Raw genomic sequence first — 15,666 nt, forward strand, 5'->3', positions numbered from 1 at the left:
TGCCGAACAGAAGTGATAGCCACAAGGAAAATGACCTTTATGGAAAAGTGGGAGAGGGAGCACATGGACAAGGCTTCAAAGGGGGGTCTGGTGAGAGCGGAAAGCATAAGATTGAGGTTCCAGGAGGGTGTGGGCACAAGCATTGGCAGGAAGGTTTTCAGCAGCTCCTTCAGGAAGCAGGTAGTGGTGGGATGAGGCAAGTGCTGGTAGTAGTGAAAGGCGATGATGCCAAGTCCAGGAGGTGAAATGCGTCCATTTTGCTGTGTACCATGCTCTGGTGGAGGCGCATCTACTGTATGTAAGGATGAGTCCCACCAGTGTCAAACAGGCATTGTCTGCACGCAAGCCCCATCCAAAAACCAGGCGGTGAGGCGAAGGGGGCTGCGATTGGGGTGGTGGATTTTGCCCCGGTCCTGGGTGAGGAGATCCAGGAGCAGGCGGAGGTGGAGCGGGGGGCAGGTGGCGAGCCAGAGGGTGGCCCTTGAGTCCTTCAGGCTGTGAAGCCTTGTGCCTGTCTGCTCCGAGAACTGTGAGGAGCCTTCAAAAGGGAAATCCTGGATAGATTGCTAGACCTCATGAGGAAGTCCTGAGAACTGGAGCCAAGAGCAATTCCTCATGGTGACAGCTGAGGCCATTGTCCTGGCTGCCATGTTGGCTGCATCCAGAGCCACCTGGAGATTGGTCCTGGCCACATTCTCACCCTTCTCCAAAAGGGCAGTGAATTCCTGCCTTGAATCTTGAGGCAGAGAGTCTTAAAACTTGGCCAGGGAGTCCCACCGATTGTAATTGCATCTTCCCAGCAAAGCTTGCTGGTTAGAGATACGCAGTTGAAGGCTACCCATTCAATAAACCTCTCTCCCAAACAGGTTCAGTTTTTTTGCATCTCTTTGTTTAGGGGTAGCACTCGTTTGGCCCTGCCTATCCCTCTTGTTGGCTGTTAACACAACCAGGGAACCCGGGTGTGTGCACGAGTACAGGTACTCAAACCCGCTTGCTGGCACATAATATTTCTTCTCTGTCCTCTTTGAGGGGGAGGGGGGCAGAGAAGAAGGAGTTTGCCAGAGGGCCTTGACCAGACCCATTGCAGAGTCGTTAATGGTAAGGCCACTGTGGAGGGAGCTGCCACAGCCAGAATGTCAATAAGGCTGTGGGATATTTCCTTAAGCTCCTCAATCTCCAGCCCCAGGTTAGGTGCTATTCTCTTCAAAAGGTCCTGTTGGGCCCTAAAGTCAACAGATACAACCTATGGAAGCGAGCTACTGGACCTTGAGACAGCCTTGTCTTTAACACAATGCACAGTCAACCTGTGGAACTCCTTGCCAGAGGATGTTGTGAAGGCCAAGACTATAACAGGGTTCAAAAAAGAACTAGATAAATTCCTGGAGGATAGGTCCATCAATGGCTATTAGCCAGGATGGACAGGCATGGTGTCCCTAGCCTTTGTTTGCCAGAAGTTGGGAAAGGGCAACAGGGGATGGATCACTTGATGATTCCCTGTTCTGTTCATTCCCTCTGGGGCACCTGGCATTGGCCACTGTCAGAAGACAGGATACTGGGCTAGATGGACCTTTGGTCTGACCCAGTATGGCCGTTCTTATGTTCCTATGAGGAGGAGGAGGAGGAGGCTTGCACCGAAGGAGGGGCTCCTTCCTCTTTCTCAGCCTCAATGCCGTCTATGAGAGCCACATCTTGGATGTTGGTACTGGGGTCGGTACCAGAGTCGGGGTCCAGTGCCGAGTGGGAAGGGATTGTAGCCCACCCCTCTGAAACCACCGAGTATGATCGATGGGAGGAAGAACATAAGAACATAAGAACGGCCGTACCTGGTCAGACCAAAGGTCCATCTAGCCCAGTATCCTGTCTACCGACAGTGGCCAATGCCAGGTGCCCCAGAGGGAGTGGACCAACAGGCAATGATCAAGTGATCTCTCTCCTGCCATCCATCTCCATCCTCTGACAAACAGAGGCTAGGGACACCATTCCTTACCCATCCTGGCTAATAGCCATTAATGGACTTAACCACCATGAATTTATCCAGTTCTCTTTTAAATGCTGTTATAGTCCTAGCCTTCACAACCTCCTCAGGTAACGAGTTCCACAAGTTGACTGTGCGCGGCGTGAAGAAGAACTTCCTTGTATTTGTTTTAAACCTGCTGCCTATTAATTTCATTTGGTGACCCCTAGTTCTTGTATTATGGGAATAAGTAAATAACTTTTCCTTATCCACTTTCTCCACATCACTCATGATTTTATATACCTCTATCATATCCCCCCTTAGTCTCCTCTTTTCCAAGCTGAAGAGTCCTAGCCTCTTTAATCTCTCCTCATATGGGACCCGTTCCAAACCCCTAATCATTTTAGTTGCCCTTTTCTGAACCTTTTCTAGTGCCAGTATATCTTTTTTTAGATGAGGAGACCACATCTGTACGCAGTATTCGAGATGTGGGCGTACCCTCGATTTATATAAGGGCAATAATATATTCTCAGTCTTATTCTCTATCCCCTTTTTAATGATCCCTAACATCCTGTTTGCTTTTTTGACCGCCTCTGCACACTGCGCGGACATCTTCAGAGAACTATCCACGATGACTCCAAGATCTTTTTCCTGACTTGTTGTAGCTAAATTAGCCCCCATCATATTGTATGTATGGTTGAGGTTATTTTTTCCAATGTGCATTACTTTACATTTATCCACATTAAATTTCATTTGCCATTTTGTTGCCCAATCACTTAGTTTTGTGAGATCTTTTTGAAGTTCATCACAGTCTGCTCTGGTCTTAACTATCTTGAGCAGTTTAGTATCATCTGCAAACTTTGCCACCTCACTGTTTACCCCTTTCTCCAGATCATTTATAAATAAGTTGAATAGGATTGGTCCGAGGACTGACCCTTGGGGAACACCACTAGTTACCCCTCTCCATTCTGAGAATTTACCATTAATTCCTACCCTTTGTTCCCGGTCTTTTAACCAGTTCTCAATCCATGAAAGGACCTTCCCTTTTATCCCATGACAACTTAATTTACGTAAGAGCCTTTGGTGAGGGACCTTGTCAAAGGCTTTCTGGAAATCTAAGTACACTATGTCCACTGGATCCCCCTTGTCCACATGTTTGTTGACCCCTTCAAAGAACTCTAATAGATCAGTAAGACACGATTTCCCTTTACAGAAACCATGTTAACTATTGCTCAACAGTTTATGTTTTTCTATGTGTCTGACAATTTTATTCTTAACTATTGTTTCGACTAATTTGCCCGGTAGCGACGTTAGACTTACCGGTCTGTAATTGCCGGGATCACCTCTAGAGCCCTTTTTAAATATTGGCGTTACATTAGCTATCTTCCAGTCGTTGGGTACAGAAGCCGATTTAAAGGACAGGTTACAAACCTTAGTTACTAGTTCCGCAACTTCACATTTGAGTTCTTTCAGAACTCTTGGGTGAATGCCATCTGGTCCCGGTGACTTGTTAATGTTAAGTTTATCAATTAATTCCAAAACCTCCTCTAGTGACACTTCAATCTGTGACAGTTCCTCAGATTTGTCACCTACAAAAGCCGGAGGACCTGGTACTGGGGGAAACCCACAAGGGTTCCAGTATGGCCACTGCATAGGCCACTGAGTCATTGGCCAGGTGCCTGCTGAGGTCTTGTGGCGCATAGGCTGGGTACCAGTAGTGACTTTTAGGCTGCACATAGGTTTCCCCTTCGGATTCTGATGAAGAGTCCTCCCTTGGTGGCCACATTGGAGTGATACCCCTCTCTGCCTCCATACCGTGCCGAGGATCTGGGGACTGGCAGTGGACTGGAGATGCCCGTGATGACAGGATTGGGCTCAGTTTGCTCCTAGAGGGTGCCGGGGGTGCCTGGTACCAGGAAGGAGTTTGATGCTTCCTGATCCTTCCTGATCCTAGTCATCGGAGCCAGCAGCTATCCCATTGGAGTCTGGGAAACCAGGAATGATAGTAAATCCCCATGCATCTGACGAAGTGGGTATTCACCCACGAAAGCTGATGCTCCAATACATCTGTTAGTCTTAAAGGTGCCACAGAACTCTCTGTGGCTTTTTACAGATCCAGACTAACATGGCTACCCCTCTGATAGTAAATCCCTGGCCACTGCAAAGGCCTCCAGGGTCGATGGAACAGTCAGACCGCTGGTACCATGGTGGCTTCTGGGTGTTGGCGGAGGGTCCTGCACCAGACTCAACACTCTGGGCAGAGTTGATAGTGCCACCATGGGATCGGGGGTGGAGGAGTGGCCCAGCATAGGTCGCACTGTGCTGCCTTCCCCAGGCTTGTCCTTTTTCTGCACCATCGAGCGCTCTCTGTCAGTGCGCTGCTTTTTGTGCTTCTCCTTGACACTGGAGATGGTGAATAGTGCCAGGAAAAGCGTGGTGCCAGAAGAGGGCTTCGTATCGAAGCCAAAGTGCTTGGTGCACAATTGGAGCGACTTGGCTCTGAGGCTGGTCTGAGAGCGGCTTCCATTAGGATAGCCTTCAGCCTTATTTCTCTGTCCTTTTTGGTGTAGGGTCTAAAGTCCCAACAAATCTGGCACTTGACCCTCACATGAGTTTCCCCCAAGCACTTCAAGCAGCTGGAGTGCAGGTCACTCATGGGCATACATTTTCCACAGGAGGCACAAGGTTTGAAGCCAGGGACGGGGCATGCCGGGCCTCTCAGGTGAAGGCAGTCCCTCGACGATAGGGACTATCTATCTACGCGGACTATTTACACTAACACTAATTACAAAATCTATGTACACTAAAAATTATTTATAATAGGAGTAATACTGTGCTACCTCCTAGGAGTGTTCCGAAGATAAAATATTACAATGATGAGCAACATAAAATATCCCATGAGGAACCTGATTTTTGTGTTCAGTGCAAGGTTTGGATGGTGTGCAGTAAATAAGGCTTAAGACTAGACACTGAATGATGAGCATACAAAGAAATATTGAATAATGACCCTTTCAGTGAGGAACATCCAACCTGTGCACTGAATGAGGGGTTCTGTGATAGCATGTAATCATGTAATTAAAAACTACATCATATAATGCACAGAGACAAGAGGGGTGTGATGGGGTCCCCAGGGTGCAACCTGGACTGTGGAACTACTGAGCCCTCCAAAACCAACCCGCCTGAGTATTCCTCACCCAGCGATGCTGATGTCAAGCTACAAACCTCTGATAGGCACTGCACTTACACAGACATCCACAGGCAGGTACACTCCCAACAGTGTTACATGAATGATCTCCCAGCCACTCGTGAACCATCAATAGGGAGGCTCCAGCCAATTCCCCCCCCCAGCTCCCTCGTCTTGCACCCCAGAACTGTACTATCTTGCACCGGTCAGAAGCTGGGCCAGTGTCAGTTCATTACCTAGTTCGCCACTCCAACAGAAAGGTAGTGGACGAGCAACAGCTCTTGTTACCCTGAGCTGAGATTTCCCAAGCTCTTCAAACAAAACACACTGTTTTAGGTAAAATATAAAACAGATTTATTAACTACAGAAAGACAGATGTTAAGTGATTATAGGTGGTAGGCATAAAGGTCAGAGATAGTTACCTTAAGAAAATAAAAAGTAAAGATGTTTTCTAAATCCTAAGCTTTTAGTCTGAGCAAGAGTTGAATCAAACAGCTTTTCTCACCCTGACAGATGGTAGAAGCAGGTTACAGTTCCTCAATACACAGACTGGACCCTTTTCCAGCCTGGGACCAAACTCCCTCAGTTCAAAGTCTTTGTCCTTCAGGTGTTGAGCTGGGGGAGAGGGGAAGGGAGGAGAGGCCAAGTGATGATGTCACTTCCCCTCTTTTATACTTTGTTCCAACTTGTTGGAAAGATCTTTGATGTGATGTGGGGATCAGGCCGTCCCCTCTGGTCTGATCCTTCCTTGGATCTTTCCTTTTCCCACTGCTTCCCCTCTTCCAGAGCCTCTCACTGCTCCATGCGCTGCCCCCAGCCCTGAGCTCCCTCCCGCACCCAAACTCCCTCCCTGGAGCCTGCACCCCACACCCCCTTCTGCACCCCAACTCCCTACCCCAGCCCTGATCCCTCTCCCACTCTCTGAACCCCTTGGCCCCAGACCGGAGCCCCCTCATTCCCCCAAGCCCTTCATTCCCAGCCCCACCCCAGAGCCCACACCCCCAGCTGAAGCCCTCACCTGCTCCCACACCCCAACCCCCTGTCCCAGCCCAGAGCCCCCTGCTGCACCCTGAACCCCTCATTTCTGGCCCCATCCCAGAGCCAGCACCTCCAGCCAGAGCCCTCACCCCCTCCCGCACCTAGCCCCCTTCCCCAGCCCAGTGAAAATCAATCAGGGTGGGGGACAGCAAGCGACAGAGGAAGGGGGGGTGGGGCCTCAGAAAAGGGGCAGAGCAGGGGGAGGGGAAAGGGTGTTCGATTTTGTGCCATTAGAAAGTTGGCAACCCTACCTTGAACCCTGGTCTCTCATGTGAGTGGCCGAACCACTGGGCTATTCTGGAGCAGGTCTCTCTCAATGTCTCTTGTTGAAGCTGTTCCACTTTGTATAAAAACACTTACATAGGCACTGGGCTAGAGATACAATGATTAGTCTATAGTCTAGTGGCTAGCAGGCTCTCCTGGGAGACCTAGGTTCCAGTTCCTGCTTCAATTAATATTTAAGTGTTTTTTACAAAGTGGAACAGTTTCAGCAAGAGAGACAGGGCTCCACTTGAGAATATTCATAGCCCAGCAGTTAGGGCATCTCACCTGTGAGGTAGGAGACCTGGGTTCAAGTCAGGCAGAGTAGGTATTTGAAATGGGACCTTCCACATTGCAGGTGAGTGCTCTAACCCCTGTGCTAGCGATTGGGTAGAAGGGAAGCATAGGCACCTCTCTCCACTCAACATGTGTAGGGCCTGATCTGGTAATTATACTCTAAGGGGGCCTCTGAAAATGCCATTAGATTGGGCACCGCAGGCGAGATAGGTGGGAGAATGCCCAGGTTGAGGATCCCACTGGCTTAGGCATGAGGTAGGTGCTACAAAGTTGAATGGCCTCAGGACTTAGGTGATGGTATGTATGTACACCAGCAGAAATTCAGGTGCCTGGGGGACATTACCAGTGGAAACAGGTGCCTACAGGGTTAGGCAAAAACTAAGCAGGGGTTCTGAGGATCTAAATTTTGGACTTAGGTCCTTAAATCCCTTTGTGGATCTAGCCCTGTGTGTCTAAGGTTAGCCACTCAGAAATCAAAGCACCCCAAATTAGAGGCCAATTCTGAAAATACAGGTCTTAATTTTGCTGTTTCTTTCTGTCTCCATCTATAAAATGGGGAAATATTTTCCCAATTTCCAACAGTATTGTGGGAATTAATTAGCTAATATTTGTAGGTTGCTTTGAATACATATGTGAAAAACTTTGCACAACAACTCCGACCATGCAATCAGACTCTGCCCCCCACTTACAATGAAAATATTATCAAATATTACCATTACTACTTCTACAAGGTATTAATTGAAATATTCTGTATATTAACCTTCAAAACAATAAGGAGGGAAATTTCTTTCATTACTCAGTCTTCTGAGTTCCCTTTTTCTTCCAAAAAAGACCCAATGAAAACAGCCTAGTAGTACAAACACTCATTGCCTCAACTCTTCTGTTTTCATCAAAAGATTTAAACTCAGCAATGTAATTTTCACAGTGTTCTGTGATTACAACACAGACAAACGCTGAACACTAAACCCTGTCAGAGCTCAAAGCCATCGCAGGAGACTACTCAGCAGCAGAACATCATAGACTGCTACCCTCTAGGGAAGGCCACGCAAATGAATTCCAATCTAATAACATACACTATTGGGGTTTCTGTACCTGCTACGATATTTAATATTGTTTCCTTGCCTCTCTGTGCAGCTCTGCTTAATGAAGAGCTGCCATACCAAGTGGAGGCAACCTCTGGCTATTTAATTCCCACTGCTTAAGCATGATCACAGGTATAACATCACAGCTCCTATTCTTCAGTGTCTCCTATAATCAAGGGGTCAGGGAGGCCTGTTTCCTCATTATCTCCTATCACTTTATAAAAAGCTATCAGGCTCAATTTGGGGGGAAATCTGCATAATTAAAAAGCATTTCTATTTTTAAATAGGGGAGAATCCTGCCTGTTCGTCTGCAGCCATGACATTTTCTATCTATCTTTTAAATACCATGCTCATCACTATAGTACAGATTTTGAGAACCAAGATAGTTCCATTGCTGGGGGGCATTCAAGACACGGAGAGTCCATGAAAAGGGTATGCATCCCTGAGGCACTGAACAGGGGCTCTTTCTGTCTTCTGACTGCAGGATTTGGGGTTAGTAGAGGGGAGAAGTAAAATCCAAGACTACACTGATCCGCCAGTCACTCACACAGTCCTGCAGAGTGCGGGAGGAGCGGGGCATAGCTATGGTAGCTTCAGCAGCTGCAGCAACCACAGAGAAGCCATTAGAGGGGAAATACTCCTTGCACTCAGCCCTTGTGGGATATTCCCAGTATGCAGCCCTGCTTCCCAATAATTGTTCCATAACAGATAACTCACAACTGTGTTTGAATAAACAAGCGACATACAGCAGACAGCTCAGCTCCTCTTAAATATTAACCTGTAAGTTTCCTTCTTTTACATTTCCTTCATATGCTGTAAGCCTGAAGGGGATAAATGGCAGGAGAAGACGAAGAGTTACACCAGCTCCACACCAACTTCTCATTGGAGAAAATCCTGACATTTCTTACCTGCAACAGATGACTGCCTTACAGGACAGTGCTAGGTCCAGGAAGCACTGCCGGACTTCAAACGAGAGAGCATACTTCAGAGTCTGGCCATCAATAATGAGAGCTATATCATTTTCTTTCCCCAGTGAATCTCCCAGGTTTGTACAGTGATGGGTCAGGGTTGCTCTTGTTGCCTAAAGTACAAACACACACACAAAAAAGAAAGAAATGTTTCTTTCCACTGTACTCCAACCGTCTCTCTAAACTGGCGTTAGCATCCTTGACACATTCTCAGATTCAAAGGTGGGTTAGAATAAATGGGGCCTGGTGCTTCCATGGCTTTTGCCACTGCTTCCCCCTCAAAATATTATGGATTTTTTGAATTTCCTTCCCAGTGCCTACTCCAAAAACACTTACATTTGGAAAATGCTTTGAGATCTACTGTTGAAAAGGACTACATATTATTATTGTTTCACCATCCTCCCAAATGACTTAATCTTCAGCTCTCAACCTTTTCCTCAGACTCTTGAGGTAGGAATCGCAAAAGTGCTTACACTGGCCTCTCTTCCCATTCAAGTCAGAGTTTTACCATTGACTTCAATGGAAGCAGAGTTAGGCCAGTACTGAACATTTCTGAAAATGTTAGTTTCTCAGGACCAAATTTTCAAATATGTGCATGTAAATTGTGTGTATTCTTTTGTATGTGCAAAAGTGCACGCATAGTTTTAAAAATGTAGCCCTCACTGACTCACTCCTGGTTCAGGCTCTCTCAGGCCATCAGACTTGGATAACAAAGACTTTAATTAACCCCTGCTCAAGCATGGTACTTTGATAAAGAAGATGCTCAGTAACTGACCGCTTATTAATCTACTACCAGATTCACAGTTCTCTTCTGTTTTTTTTGAAAATCGATGGGGTTATGAATTGAAATTCAGAGCATGTTGTTTCACCAGATTTACTCTAACAAAACAGCTCTCCAAAAGTGTGTCTACATTATCTACTGGTTTGTTCAAGTTTTGGGGAGGGGCTTTTCTGACATATTTGTAAAGTAAAGGGACAAAAATTGCCCATGGATCCTGGAAATCTGTGGGGGAAGGACTCTTCAGAGGCTGAGGCAGTCCCCTGGAATGGTGCTTGCCTACATGCTTCTCCTTTAGAAGCAAAGCTGATTTACCCCCTGCTTCCTGGTAGAATGGCTCAGCATATATTTGGTCTATCCAGGTTCCCAGCTGAGAACACAGATGGTAAAGCTGAGTGCCTGACTATGCAGCATGGACTACATTGTTATTGCTATTTTTGAGGATAGGATGGGGCTTCCCTTGCAGCCTGTAGCCTAGAAGGAAGGACTCAGAGTTGCCAACTCTCATGATTTTGTCGTGAATCTCATGATAATTATTCTTTTCCTTAAAGCGCCAGCTCCTGGAGTCAAGTGAATATGTGAAGATTTCAGTCTTCATCGTTCAAGAAAAAGTAAGTTTCTAGCCTTTGTGTCTGTGGAGAAAGCTTCCAAATGTGATCCCAGTGCACCCTAAAGGCTCAAAAAGCATAAGGCAAATAAAAAGAAAACCAAATCTATTATCTGTACATAATCTCATGATTTTAAAGTCAATCTCATTATTTTTGGTGAGCCTGACTCATGATTTTTGAACATTTGGGGTTGGCAGTACTGATGGTTTGCTGCCTCCATTGCCTCCAGGGGGATTTCTAGCACCAACTGCATCTCACATTTTCTGTAAGCAATGTCCATTCTGGTATGATCTCCAATACACAGTGTTGCAAAACAAAGTATCCTTGTTTGCTCATCCCAGAGCTATGAAACTTTAAAAACTGGTGCCAACTTAACTGTCAAATATGTGTCTCAGTGCTTAGATGTGCTTCCTTTCTTTGTATGCTGGTCTACAGTAAAAGGTACCATTTCTCTCTATCTAATATGAACAATACTGGAGCAGGATTACATCTGTCAAATGAAAATACTATATTTATATCTCATTGTAATCCATTCATTGTTTTATGAACCCACATTTCTCCAGGGAGAGCTACAAATCCACAAGCAGTTGCTGAGTGCTGCATTTTCAATTTGCATCTCTGATTTAACAGACAGATGTAAAAAAATAAATGTAGCCAAACTGCTCCCTACAGACTACACATCTGTTGGTACTGAAGAACACAAATTACTCCAGTTAAGTTCAGCATTAACATACAGTCAGGATTTCCCCTACACATTCACCTTATGGGATAATATGGCTTTGTGGTTGGGGTTAATCAAAACATATGGAGACCAGAACATCCACACCTTTTGGAAGATGGAGACATACCAGCAGACCAATTTTCTACAATAGGAGGTAAAATCAGTAAGACTCCATCTACGCTACAAATTCAACTGAGGGTTTGTCTACACTGCAATCAGATGTGTGACTGTAGCACATGTAGACATATGCAAGCTAGCTTTAGTCTAGCTACCTCAGATAACAATAGCAGAGAAGCCAAAGCAGCACGGGCATCAGCATTGGCTGGACACTTGAGTACATACCCAGGTTCCTGGGCTGGCTTGCATAAACCGTACTACTGCCTATGCAGTGTGCTGCCACAGCTTCACTGTTATTATTATTCAAGCTAGCTAGATCGAAGCAGCTCAGGTATGTCTACATGTGCTAGAATTACACCTCTGATTGTAGTGTGAACATTCTCTTAGTTAGGGGCCCAGGTACACCATAGAACACCATTGAAATCAATGACTGCTTAAGTGTAAATGAGGGTAGAATTGTCTTCTATCCCTATTATATATGTGTGACAGTGTACCCCATAAGGCTTTATGGGGAGGGGGTGCTTATAAATGTATGTATGACATAACTGGAATATGTTTGGTGCTGCCTGTGCCAGGTAACATATCTCCGTAAAGGTTATGGTCTACTATATCTATTCATCCTATTTGTACATATATATATCATTTTCTACTTGAGGTTAAGAATATGGTCTGTATGCTTGCTTGGTTTCTAAGTAAGCTTTGGGAGGCATTTGGTCAGCTTCTTTAGGTAGGAATTCGCCAGGTTAAGTACCTGATCAGGAAACACTTGGAGAACAATGCATCTTGGAATGCTCCAATCCACATAAGAAGTCTTCCTGAAGACATGCAAGATTCCATGTGGGCAATGGCTTCAGCCTGTAAAGACTGAGTCATGCAGGGACATGTGACTTGCCCAGGTGACTCCAGAACTCCATCTTGGAGCTGGACTTTGCATAGGAGGGAGGAGGGGGGTCTCCTCCCACAAGAGAGAGTCTATTTAACCCTGGGGGAGATCCCTCCATTTTGTCTTCAGCTGGCTAAAGAAGGAGCCTCTCCACCCCCCCAGGATGCTTGAAGGGAACTGAAACAAAAGACAGTAACTACAGGGGTTGTGAGAGATTGCTGGACCCAGGCTAAAGGGAGATTAGCCTGTGAAAGGGAGCATTCTGGAACTGGTGAGGAACTTATCTGTATTTAGTTTGATTAGGCATAGATTTGCGCATTTTATTTTATTTTGCTTGTGACTTACTTTGTTCTGTCTGTTACTACTTGGAACCACTTAAATCCTACTGTTTGTATTTAATAAAATCACTGTTTATTTAGTAATTTACTCAGAGTATGTATTAATACCTGGGGGAGCAAACAACTGTGCATATCTCTCTATCTGTGTTATAGAGGGCGAACAATTTATGAGTTTGCCCTGCATAAGCTTTATGCAGGGTAAAACGGATTTATCTGGGTTTAGACCCCATTGGGAGTTGGGCATCTGAGTGCTAAAGACAAGCACACTCCTGTGAGCTGTTTTTGGGTAAACTTGCAGTTTTGGGACAAGTGATTCAGACCCTTGGTCTGTGTTGGAGTCAGACAGGAGTGTCTCGCTCAACAAGACAGGGGGCTGGAGTCCTGAGCTGGCAGGGAAAACAGAAGCAGGGGTAGTCTTGGCACATTGGGTGGCAGCTCCCAAGGAGGTTTCTGTGATCCAACCCGTCACAATATGCCCCAATGTTTTCTCATGCATGTTGCCACCAAATAAATAAAAAAACAATGACAGAAGTATGAGGGGGTTTTATGTATTACGGATTCTTCACTTCCTGTCCTAAACTGTTGCTAAGCTTCTGTGCACTGTGAAAACAGTTGACAAGCTTCACCCTAGAGGCTGGTGTGTTTTAGAGATGAATGAAGTGATTCATGTGTATAATTTATACATCAGTTTGTTGTAGAATGCTGAGAGATCCTCTTGGATGAAAGGTGAAGAATAAATGTAAGACAGTCATCATTACATGCATACAGTATACACACACTGGCAACCACTATGATTTTCTGTGGGATTGCTGAGATTTTCAAGTTCCCAGCTAGACAAATAGATTGCAAATGTAAATTTCTTCAATATTCTGAAATATCATATAAATCATTTTCTATAGGGATTTCACTTTCCAACTGAAAGCCATTCTATATATATGTAAACACATTCATTCCCACACAGTTTGCCAGACTGCTAACAATCCTGCAGAAGAGGAAAATGCCTGCACTGCACTTTAGAATAGTTTGATGCAAAATGGGGACATCTTCTATTTCACGGATCTTGCCATAGAATCAAATATGCTTGTAATATAGGGTTTTTTTCTTTTAGGGTTAGTGTAGGATTCACATATTTCACTCCTGAGATGCTTAACTGAACAGGACAAAAGTTATTTCCACAGCAATCTAAAACAGAAACAGCCATGCTACCCATTACTAATGAAAATCTATTCTGGGGTTTTGTTTTTTAGTTTTGTTGCAACAAATGTTGCAACACTAATTTTCAGGACTTTGGCTTTGCCACAATTTACGGCTAAAGCCTGAACCATTTTTCAGGTATGTCTACATGTGCTAGAATTACACCTCTGATCGTCGGAGCCCTGGGTGCATAGGACCCCAGTAATGAGCAAGTGTTGAGAGAATATGGAATCGGTCAATGCTATACTCGGCTGATGCGGCAACTCATGGTGTCGGACGCCATCACGTGGTCGAGGGACGTCTACCTAGAACACATCACCGGACATCGGCAATACCAGGAGGGATGAGCTGGAGTGCCGATGAGAAGCACAGTCAGGAAAGTAACTGAAATACTTCCCTAATGGATTGTATTTTCTAATTGGACAACCTACCCTAAATTCTCAATTACCGAGGGACAATCTTCACTCATTGATATATGTGCTTTCCACAACGAACTCTCCGTATAGCTTTTCATGAGTGATGTACCCAAATACTTGGATGCTAATATCTAAACTGTATTGTTAAATTTATTCATCTAAATTTGGGTTACTGGTGATTATGCATTATATGTATCTTATGACTTTTAAAACAAACCTTGTATTTGTGGATAATCTAAGCACTATACTCAGATGTACAGACACTTTTTTCTTAACCTGTGTATTGTATAATTTTTTAACATTAGCTTTAATAAAATATTTACTCTAAAAAGATTAAATGTAATAGCAATGGGAAAAGTGAGCATTTTGTTTATTTACCTGTGGATCTCTTTCTAATTTACAATCTGTTATTTTGAGTTTAAAATGTTTACAAATTAATAGTTTCCATTACAGCACCTTTTGTTCAAAGGTTTCTAAGTACTTTTAAGAATCCATCTGTTACTTCAGAACAGAAAAACGTGCTGTTCATTCTATCTTAAATAAAGTTGGCCTTCTTTAGTCAGAAGAAAATACACCAAGGTTTCAAGTTCTGTACTTTCACCAACTGATTATTTTCATTCACAACACTGAGTGACCTTGATATGACCTTCCATGGAGACAGATAGCAAATACACTATAGTAGCAAGAGAGATATGGATGCTACATACTGTTGCTTGCTGGATGAGTAATGAGAACTGCCTGAAAATTAAGGCAGTATTTTGAGTCATCTCAAGTTCACAAAGTGCCTGCTTAGCTAGCTCCTAAATGTCAGTGATTAGGTCAACAATTTATACAAATAAAAATGACCTGAAGCGTAAACATTTCCAGAAGTCTTGCCAAACTGTACCAGCCAATTTGCTGAGGTAATACTACCAAGGGACAGAGACATCTGTCTCAAATGATTTCTGAATCTTAACTTAAAGCAATCTGAACCATAATAAAAATTGCAGAGTAATTGCAGTATTAGCACATTTATATTTCTTTTTGTGTACACCTTTAATCGAGTCTGAAAAGTGATGGAGAACAGCATTTCACAGTTCAAGGGCCAAATACATCCCTGCTGTAATGCCACTAAAGTCAGTGGAGTTACACTAAGGGTGAATTTGGTCTTATGTCTTGAATGAACTTCTTGAAGGTTGTTAAAACAGACAGGTAAACACAGTCTGTGACTGCATGTAACTTACAGGCCCTAGCCTGGTATGTGTTATAAATTCTGTTTAATCGTACCATGTAGGATGGACTAGCTTCCCCTACTTCGCTTTATTATTATTATGCACCACGATTAAAAGATGTGATCAACTGGGTTAACAATAGACCATCCACACACTCAGTAAAACTCAAACAGCACTGGAGCCCAAATACAGCTATTTATAGTAATTGTTACATTAAAAAGAAATTTAGGTCGTCAAAAAAATAAATCACCCATTCATCCAGACCTCTTTAGCAGTTCTGGACAAATTTTTCAAATTCCTGCTACTTAGCCCTTCTCCCTTAGCCACTGTCTTTAATAATCAGGAATTTATCTCTAGGAAATATCAACATGACTATTCATTGTGAGTAAGAGCTGTGACTACTCAGTTTGGACAGCTATTCCTGGGTCCTGATTTGAAATCATATCAAGAGATATGTAATAATGTAAATAATTTAAAGCTCTCATATTTTCAGTATTTACAAGTCAAACATTTTATGGTGAAATCTGGATCGCCTATCTAGACCTTTAGCCACGTTTGAGGAGTTGACCCAGGAGCAAGCTGGATCAAAGGGTTTAATTTCTAAAACATATGCAAT

At 44.2% G+C, this 15,666-nt stretch overlaps 1 protein-coding gene across 1 annotated transcript in view; it reads right to left on the minus strand.

Annotated features, from left to right (window-relative positions):
- The window catches only part of LOC113406801 (phospholipid-transporting ATPase IB), a 408,364-nt gene that overhangs the window by 206,037 nt on the left and 186,661 nt on the right, over positions 1-15,666 (minus strand). Inside the window, exon 24 of the mRNA XM_029911979.1 lies at positions 8,725-8,897. Within this exon, the coding sequence (XP_029767839.1) occupies positions 8,725-8,897 (173 nt within the window). The remainder of the gene's footprint in view (positions 1-8,724; positions 8,898-15,666) is intronic.

This window comes from Terrapene carolina, unplaced genomic scaffold, assembly GCF_002925995.2.
Source record: "Terrapene carolina triunguis isolate 2854851 unplaced genomic scaffold, T_m_triunguis-2.0 Scaffold141, whole genome shotgun sequence".
In the NCBI taxonomy this organism is placed as follows: domain Eukaryota; kingdom Metazoa; phylum Chordata; order Testudines; family Emydidae; genus Terrapene; species Terrapene triunguis.